The 9,664-nt window shown below is 53.7% G+C and overlaps 1 protein-coding gene across 1 annotated transcript in view; it reads right to left on the bottom strand.

The window, feature by feature from the left end:
• Positions 1-3,425: 3,425 nt before the first annotated feature.
• CREBBP (CREB binding protein) overlaps positions 3,426-9,664 on the bottom strand; it is a 111,914-nt gene continuing 105,675 nt past the window's right edge. The window contains exons 24-26 of the mRNA XM_060174090.1: positions 9,307-9,468; positions 8,838-9,119; positions 3,426-8,019 (exon numbers count right to left, since the gene is read on the bottom strand). Coding sequence (XP_060030073.1) covers positions 5,872-8,019; positions 8,838-9,119; positions 9,307-9,468 — 2,592 coding nt within the window. The 3' untranslated portion in view covers positions 3,426-5,871. The remainder of the gene's footprint in view (positions 8,020-8,837; positions 9,120-9,306; positions 9,469-9,664) is intronic.

Raw genomic sequence — 9,664 nt, 5'->3', positions numbered from 1 at the left:
GGCGGGGCGGGGCGGGGCCTCCACGTGCGGGCGCGGCGGGCCGGCGCGGGGACCGTCGGGCCTGGGGGCGGGACCCGCCTGACCTTGGGTCGCGTCGTCAAGGGCGACGGGCCGCACTGCGGGGCGCAGGTTGGGTCGGGCGGCGGGATCGGGTCCAAGCGGCCGGGCCTGTCGGCTTCTAGCTGCGGGGCGCGCCGGGTCCGAAAGCGGAGCTAACGGGGCTGCGACTGGAGCTGCCCTCGGCCTGCCAGGCGGGCGTCCCCCTGGATGGGGAACGCTACCGGGTGGAAGCGGTGCAAGGATGAGCCCAGACTGCTGACTGAAGCAAGTGAGACGGGCTGTGTCTCCCTGAGAACAGTCGGCCTGAGCAGTGAAGCCCCTGGATGACAAAATAAAAATCAATCAAAGGAGGGCAGAGTTGGGGAAAGAGCAGTTCACCTGCAAGGACCCGGCTGCCTCCTCACCGACCCCCCACTCTGTCCAGGCACCTGGCCGGGGTCCCGCCCGTCCATCTGTCCGGCCCCGCACACCCCGCTGCCGGGCCCCGTCCCTGGGGTGAGGATGGGGTTGAAGGTGAAGGGTCCGTCCTCAGCTTCATGTTTCTTTTCTGACTCAAAACACCAGCTCCGACATTCTGGTCTGTGGACTAAGATCTGGCTTTATTTCGAAAAGGGGAAATGTTTGGCGGAGGGAGCAGGGGTGCCTGGCCCTGAGTGAAGGCTGGTTTTCTGCCGAGGCGGGGCAGGCAGGCCCAGGCTCAGCTCCGTGCATTCCAGACACACTGCCCGGACCTTCTGTCCCGCCTTGACCTGTGGCCTTGAGCCAGACTTGTGTGATGTGGGGGTCCTCTCGCAGTCCAGGGGTCCAAGTCATGTTTGGAGGTGCCCTGGCTGATTTCAGCTCCCCATGCAGACAAGGAAAACAGAAAAAGGGAAAATCTAGCAGCAGACGTCCCTTGGCAGGGTGATGCTCAGTGAAACACCCAGTCACAAAAGAGAAATACTATATGGCCACACACAGATTTGATTCCGAGGAGTCAAGGCCACAGAGACAGAAATGGGGTAATGGATGCTGGGAGAGGACCAGGAAGCTGTTTTGTGGAGTTTCAGATCTGCAAGACTAAAAACATTCTAGGCTAGTGGTGATGGTCACAACACCTTGGAAGTACTGCCACTGTTCTGAACATTCAAAATGACTAAGAGGGTCAAGTTATGAGTACTTTATCACAATTGGCTGAAAATGCCCAATGCAATTGCCTCCACTTTTCTTCACCCCTCTATCCAAGCCACCACCCTCTGCAGGCTGTATCCAGGGAGCTTTACTGAGGACTAAGGCTCATGGCTCAAGGATACTTCTTGACCGAGAAAAGTTCCAGGGATGATAGAACTTTGCCTCAATTTCATGGATTCTCTCATAGGCAGCTTATTTATGAGAGAAGCAGAGAGAACCAGAACATCACTCTGGAACACATGATGCTGAGATCAAACGCAGAACTTCATGTTTGACAGTCCAACACTTTATCCATTGTGCCAACACCCCACCCCCACCCCCCACCCCCCACCCCCGTGCCATAGTTTACTTTTTTTGGAGTAAAAAAAAAAAATTGGGGGCCTGGCGGTGGAGCACTGAGTTAAGCACACATAGTTCAACCCCTGGTGGTCTGCAGGTGCCTTTCTCTTCACCCCTCTTCATTTCTCTGTCCTAAAAAATGGATTAAATGGCTGCCAGAAGCAGTAGATTGGTAGTGCAGGCACCAAGCACCAATGATAACCCTGGAAGCCAGAAAAAAAAGGGGTTCTCGGGGTGGTAGCCTGGAAGTGGTGCAGTGGTAGAATTCTGAACTTAGAAGCAGAAGGTTCTGAATTTCATCACAGACATCAAATGTGCTACTGTGATGGTCTGGATCTGTGTACATTCTTTATTTATTGCCTCCAGGGTTATTGCTGGGCTGTGCCTGCACCATGGATCCACTGCTCCTGGAAGCCTTTTTCCCCCTTTTGTTGCTCTTGTTAAATCGTTTTTATTTATTATTTTCTAACCAGAGCACTGCTCAGCTCTGGCTTACGGTGGTGCGGGGGATTGAACCTTGGATTTGATGGAGCCTCAGGCTTGAGAGTCTGTTGGCATAACCATTATGCTATCTACCCCCATCCCATTGTTCTTGTTATTGATGTCGTTGTTGGATAGGACAGAGAGGAATGGAGGAGGGGAAGACAAGGGGGGAGAAAGATAGACACCTGCAGACCTGCTTCACCCCTTGTGAAGCAAACCCTCCTGCAGGTGGGGAGCTGGGGCTCGACCCAGGATCCTTATGTTTCTCGCTATGTGTGCCCCCGTTGCCCTATCGCCCGACTCCCACATTCTTTTACTTTTTAATGGGAGTGCTGGGAGAATCTCCCAGGCAATCTTGCCAATGCTAGGTGTCATCTGAAAGCTAGTGGGTGTGGAGTTCAAGCTTCCCAGTAGACCCAGGCTGGGAGAAAAGTGGCAGCTTTGTGGCCTAACTACAGGTTAAGACTTCCTGGCTCCTGAGAAATCGAAATGTTTGGGGCTGGAATAATAGATCACCCAGTGGGGTACCTATATTGCCATGTATCAGACATCACATGGAAGTTACTATGGCTTCAGAGAAAGCTTTTGATACTGTGGCCTGTCCCCCTCCCATACCAAATAAGTTATCTGGAGAGGTCAAATCACACACGTGTGGGCCTGGCTGTATATGAAAACCTGCTGTATAGTCAGAGGCAGACACTTAGCAGGACCTGGTCTAGAACTTTACTAGAGTATCACTTCTGGATACCAAAGGCGTTTATCCAAATGCCTCGTGCTGCTTCATCAGTGGTCACCATCAACACCACTAGACCTGTTGTAGCAGGCTCCACACACACATTTCCAGGTGAGAGCCCTCGGTCTCTCTACCTTTACATCTTCTCCAGTACTACACATCTCACTCCTATAACTTTGGACCCCTTTCCTGGCCTTGGGATGTTGCACAGTAAAAATGTCACCAAGACATTGTCAGGCGGATGGACCCCCGTCCCCACTGCCCCTCCAGTCTGCTCACTAAGGTGACAGTGCAGCTTCCACATCCAAGCACTGACCTGAGCTGAAGTACCTCCTGGTGGCACACTCGGAGCCTTCACGATAGGACTTTCATTGCTGGTCAGAAGCACCCTTTGGCTCCAATGAGACCTCTGCCTGACTGCTCCTTACAGCCTTTAGAAGGAGCAAGTTACGTCTTTAGCCAGGAGCCACAATGGCAGCCCATCCCGGTGTTATCCAGGGCTTACAGCCTGTCTGTCTTCAGTATGCTCCCTTCTTGAAAATGCAAAAGAGACAAACTCAGATGACATCAGAAATCTAATGGCTGGCTACTAAGCTAAGGCTAAGTGTCATGAGCCAATTGGAACCATCTTGAATCCAAGCAGTTTTACCAGTTTTTATTATAAACACCAGTACATTTCAAGTTTCCTCTTTTTGATCACAAATATAGGACTTTTTTTTTCTTCTCTTCTTAAGTACAGAGCATGAGACAGTGCCAGGGCTTTTCAACTTGCTTACAAAAACTTCCTTATGCCAAGCATGGGGTTGGCATCCAGACCGAAGCCGTTGACACCTGGGTTGAGATCGGGCTCCAAGAAGATAAGGTCGGCAGAGTGTAGGACTCGAGGGTAACCCAAGAAAGATGTCCCCACTGTGTCAAAGGGCTGTTGCCTCCCAGGTCCCAGTGGTCTAGCTGAGGCTCACCCGCTTCCTGTGGCTGGAGAAGGCAGTTTGGAAGAGGGCCACAGATAAGAGCCGCGGTGAGTGGAAGGAGGCTGGCCAGGGACCACGGGAGGGATATGGTCTTGCTTCCCCTCTCTGGGCGGGGCGTTCTAAATAGACTTCTTCTTACCTGGCTTGATTCACTAGGTTATTAAAAACTCAACATTGAAAACTCTGTACTAAAATGAATCTTAATAATGATTTTTTTAAAAAGTCTCCTCAGGTTTAGATTCCCACAGCAATCTTTGGAGACGTCTGTGGATACAGGGCAGCTGTATTTGGGCCATGACCTCTATAAACTTGACGTCACACCTCACCCTGAACTAGACCACTCTTTGGTTGGGGAGACAGGACTCTATTTATGCCCTGGTGCTGCGGGGTGGAACAGGATTAATCTGACTCTCCTCCAAACCCTCCTCTCAGATGCCGTGGCACCATTCAAGAACCCAAGTGCCACCCACTCAGGAAGGGAACCTAAAACGCTCCTGAAGTGGGCCCACGCGGCAGAGCGCTAGCGGTCCTGAGCTGAAAGGAGTCTCCTCTCCTGACAGCGAGCCAGTGGCTGGTGCTCCTGTCTCATCCCTGCAGTGGCCTCCAGGCTAGCACCGCACTGTAAGGGCCTACAGGGGGGTGGAGAGCTGGGGATAGAGCCGTGTGCGCCCGCCCAGTGCTGAGGACTCGCTGGATAGCGGCGTCCTCCCACGAACCCAGGGCTTGGGGGAGACCGCGAATCACTCCAATCTCAGGACCCTGTGTGCCAGTTCTGGGATTTGTCTAGACAGGGAGGAGGGCTGCTTCCACAGGAAGCCCTCCCTACTCTCCCTGGGGGAAGCAGAAGGAGGCAACGTGCTGTTTTAGGCCCATGTATGCCCGATCACTGGAAAGAGAATCTTCCAGGTCCTGGCAGAGCCCAGCTATCACCCGCCTCCTCCTCTACGAGCAAACAACCAGAATCATGTCTTACAAAGAACAGACTCCAAAAATATATATAAATAAATAAAAACCTTAAACATTCTTACAGGGATCTTAAAGAACAGAATACATGTTAAAAACTTCAGTAATTTATATCAATTTTAAGCGGTACTTTATATACAATGGGGAAGAACACATGCATAGTCCAAATACAATGTTGAAAACAGCATCTTCATAACAAAACCCCGAACACTAAGTGTTAATACCATGTACATGAATTCAAGAAGGACCACCCTTTTTGTCTGTTCCACACAGTTTATTTAACAATATGATATAAGAAATGAGTTGGTACTTTACCATTCTATACAGTGATTGAATCTTCTTGAATTTTCTTATTTATAGTAATTATAGCGCTTGCATGATTTACACTAGAATTGCTTTTCCTCATTTCAAGTTTCACATAGAAGAAAGAAAAGAATGCCTCTCCTGTATTAACATTAGCATGGTCTAAAGAGAGTGATCATCCCTATTTTTTTTTGTCTAAAACCAGTTTTATCAGAGAAACAAAGCAACAATTTCTACATCTGCAAGACAAGAGTTTGGCTTCAGCCAGTATGTATAGATGATGTGTGTGGGTGTGTGTACGTGTGCACGCAGGAGCCGATTCCTATCGTCCAGGGTAATACTTGGAGAACGCCCACAGAGTTCACTATAGAAAAAAATCTTCCCGCAACGTCAGAAAGTTATCGGGATACATTATAAGCTTGCATTATTTCAGGAGTCAGTTTCTGAGTATTATTTTTCTTCTCACTTTTAAACATAAATGTTTAAAGTCTTGAAAATACAAATAAAAATAGGAATACAATGAACTTGCTTTTCTTGTTAAAAAAGGCATGAGTCACCGGCAACGACGACAAAGGAATCCAAAGATCCCTCCCCCAAAACAAAAACAAAACAGGAAAAAGAAAAAAAAAAAGAGACCAGATACTTAAATCAACTGGTTTTTTCTTTTCTTTTCTTTTTTTTTTTTTTTAAACAAAAAAATATATTCTTTGTATTGTTTCTTTAAACAGCGATCTACCCTTCCATGGCCTGGAGGTCGCAGTTCCATCTAGGAACAAAAGGAGCCTAGACGCTTGGGTTTCAGTACAAAAGGTCCAAGAACATGAAAGGGGAAGTGATGCTCTCACAATGCTACAACCCCTCCACAAACTTTTCTAGGGTGTCTCCTGTGGTGTCACCGACCAGGGACAGCTCACTGTTCAGCGCACTCCTGTTGGGTGTGTTGAGCTGTGGAAGCATTGCACTCTGTTCGGGGTTCCCCAAGTGTCCCTGATCTATGGAGCTGGCCATGGTGACTGCAAGTCCTGGATGGGGGGAGCCAGTCTGGGGTGAGACGTGGTGTGGTGAAGGCTGGGGCTGTATCCGTGGCGATGGGCTGGAATGTGGAGGCTGGGACTGGGGCCGTGGAGACTGAACAGGAGCCGGAGACCGCACCTGACTACTGAGGGACGTGGCCATCTGCTGGCCGGGGAGGTGTGAGGCCTGCGGCTGTCCTGAGAGCATGTGCTGCTGGGGGCTCATGGGATTCGGCTGGCCTGGAGACCCGATCTGTTGCTTCATCTGCTGCTGCTGCAGAATCCGCTGCTGCAGGGCCTGCTGGATATTGGGGGCGCTATCTGCACCCAGTCCAGGCTGTCCCATCTGGCCGAGCTGCCCCATCTGAGCCATCTGCCCCATGGAATTACCCTGGATGGGGAGGTGCTGCTGCATCCGCTGCTGTGGCATGGTGGGGGGGTAGCCTCCGGGTCCTTGGGGCTGCTGGAACTGGCTATGCCCAGCCATACTCGCTGCCATACCCGCAGTGCCCTGCTGCTGCTGCTGCTGCTGCTGCTGCTGCTGCTGCTGTAGCAGCTGCCGGCGCAGCATCTCTCGGTATTGTGGGTTCATATTCACCATGTTGGTGCCATGCCCTGGGTTCATGATGTTCAACGCCTGGCCCTGGGGGTTCATGCCCCCCATCGCCTGCTGCTGTGGGGGCACACCGGGCCGTGGGCCTGTGGCTTGCATAGCATTCAGGTTCTGCAGGCTAGGCTGCTGGTGCAAGCTGGGCTGGGGCTGCAGGTTGGGCTGGGGCTGCAGGCCAGGCTGGGGCTGCAAGCCAGGCTGGGGCTGCAGGCCGGGCTGACTGGCCACGTACTTGGCTGTGCGCTGCTTGATGAAAGCAGCCATCAGCTGGGGGTTGGACTTGAGGATGTTGAGCACCTGCTGCTGCTGCTGCGGGGAGCTGGGCGACTTCAGCGTCCGCAGCAAGTCCTGCAGGGCGCTGGGCGAGATGCTGCGGGGTGGCTGCACGTTGGTCATGCGCGGCCCGGCCACTGCTGGCTGTGCCTGCATGGACATCATGGGCCGTGGCATGCCAGCCATGGGCGGCGGCTGCTGGGGAATGGGTGCCTGCTGCCACTGCCCAGGGGGCAGGCTGGGCATGACGGGCCCGCTGACCTGGCTGGGACGGGGCACGCTGAGGCCCATCTGGTTCACGGGGGTCACCATGCCCGCTCGCCCAGGTGGCATGCCATTGTTGATGTTCACCCGGTACAGGTGCTGCTGCTGCTGGGCCTCGCGCTCTATCTGCCGTGCGGCCTCCACTGCCGCAGGGGGTGGCTGGGCGGGGGGTGGCGGTGCAGGCACCTGGTTGGCAGGCTTCCCAGTAGAGACCGTGGTGGGAGGCTGAGTCCTGGCCACACTGGGGAAGCCAACAGGGGACATGCTCACAGGTGAGGGCTGGGGCTGTGTGGGCGGCTGTGGCGTCTGGGGTGTGCTGGGCTGCTGTGTGGGGGTCCCGGGCGGCGCTGAGGTAGGGGAGGGCAGGCTCTGTTGAGGCACATTGCGGGTGTTCATGGTGGCCATTCGCCGGCGCATGAGCTGGGCTTGCTGCAGGCGGTGCTGGATCTGCTGCTGGCGGAGCTTGTGTTTGATGTTGAGGCAGAAGGGCACAGGGCATTTGTTTTCTTGGCAGTGTTTGGCGTGGTAGCAGCAGAGAGCAATGAGCTGCTTGCACACTGGGCAGCCGCCGTTGGTCTTGCGCTTGCAGCCCTTGGTGTGCTGCACCACCCGCTTCATCTTCTGACATGACGGCAGCGAGCAGTTGGCGTTGCGGCACTGGCAGGCGTGCACCAGGGACTGGATGCAGCGCTGAATGCTGAGGCGGCGCGACTCCTGTGGGCTCTTGGACTGCGGCTCGCCCTGACTGCTGCCCTCGTCGTCCAGGCCTAGCCCCCACTTCACCATCTTGTGGGTGTGGCTCTTGGTATTGTAGCAATTGATGCAAAGGTCATAGTCCTGTAGACCAGGGGTGGGGTGGGGGTGGGGGAGAAACCAGTGTTAGCGACTGCCTGGGAGTGTCTACCCTCCCCCAGCCTTCGCTGGCTCGGGAACCCTCCAGAACACTCCCTTAGGCCCTCTTGCTCTGCAGCCCCACACTCAGTGCACTGTTTGTTGTCCTGCTCCCAAACGCTGACTGAGAGCACTCATGGCCTTTCTCCTCAGATCTTACTCTGAGAGATGATTCCCTACCCTCTAGACTGCTGGCTCCCTTCAGTATCGGCCCAACTTCCCATGGTGGTGCAGAGAGCTGAGGGGCTGAGAACACCTGGCAGGAGGAAGGCCTGAACTTAAGTCAGTGTGCTGCCCCAAGCTTTTAAGTGTGAGGGAGCTAGGATGAGATGGGTATCTTCCCTCACTGAAAGGGCAGGGACATTCTGTTGGTGAGGTGTGGACAAGAGCCAGAGGAGGGTGGAGTAGACTGAAATCAAGATGGGGCATGATGCTGCCTCACAGGAAACCCAGCCCCACTGCCCAGGGGAACAAGTGCAGCCTAACAGAAGACAGTGCGTCAAGTGTCACACTCAGTTTGGTCACAAAGAGATCATATCCTGCAGGGTGAGCTCTTTCTGATGCTGGATGGCTGCTGGTAAGACTGGTATTGGTGCATAGAAGATACCCAGGCACCCAAGCTTCATGACTCAAAAGTACCAACCTAACCTGTTCCCTGAGAGGAGCAGTAGGTGGACCTTCTCTTCCAGTCAGCCTTTGCCCCCACTGTCTCAGAGTTTGACCTAGAGGGTGAGTGCGGGCCAGAGGGGCACTTCTGGGCCTACCTCGCACACTGTGCAGTGCCAGCGAGTCTCAACATGGTGTTTGCACTCGTTGCAGGTGTAGACGAAGCGGTCCTGGCCCTGGGTGTGCAGTTCTACCAGCATACACAGCGTGGACCACTTGGAGCGCCGCAGGGAAGAGAACTCCCAGTGCTTGTCTCTGGCCAGGGTGAGGAAGGCATCTCGGCCATCCATGAGGTCGCAGCTGAGCAAGGGGTCAGGGTCGACGATGGGGGGCAGCGTGTTGATGACAGGGCCCGCATGCAGGTGGATTACAAAGAAGACCTGCAGGAGGCAGTAGCAGAAGGGCAGAGGGAGTGGGTCAGTCCAACTTGCTGATGAATCATGTGGGCAACAGCCTGCCACCTCACCCCCACAGAACACTGCTGTGTCCTCTGCCCCTCAAGATCTCTCCCTCTTGACCCGATGCCCGGAAGAGAGGAGGCTGACACCCTGCCCCACCCCGCCCTACCTCTTTGTGCTTCTCCATTGTGGCATAGAGCTTCTGGGACAAATCGTTGGACACATTGGGCATGCTGGGTTTCTTCTTGTTGGCTCGGCTGATGCTGCTTTTATTCTTGTTGGTTTTCTTGTTGTTCTTTTTCTTGGCATTCTTACTGTCACCCTGACTGCCCTGCAACAACATGCCAAATGGTCAGACAAGCTCAGCCTCCTCTCCTGGGTCTGGTGCTGAGCTGGGATACTGGCCAGGAGTACTTGCCCCCAGCCAAGCCTCTCTAGCTGGTTCTAACTGTACATGCAGTGCAGCCTCAGAACTGTTGGGGAGGCACTGAAGACATAGCAAGGCACACACTCAGCTAGATCAAATG

Source organism: Erinaceus europaeus, chromosome 15 (genome assembly GCF_950295315.1).
Source record: "Erinaceus europaeus chromosome 15, mEriEur2.1, whole genome shotgun sequence".
Lineage (NCBI taxonomy): Eukaryota > Metazoa > Chordata > Mammalia > Eulipotyphla > Erinaceidae > Erinaceus > Erinaceus europaeus.
This window is presented reverse-complemented; position numbering and strand designations above follow the sequence as displayed.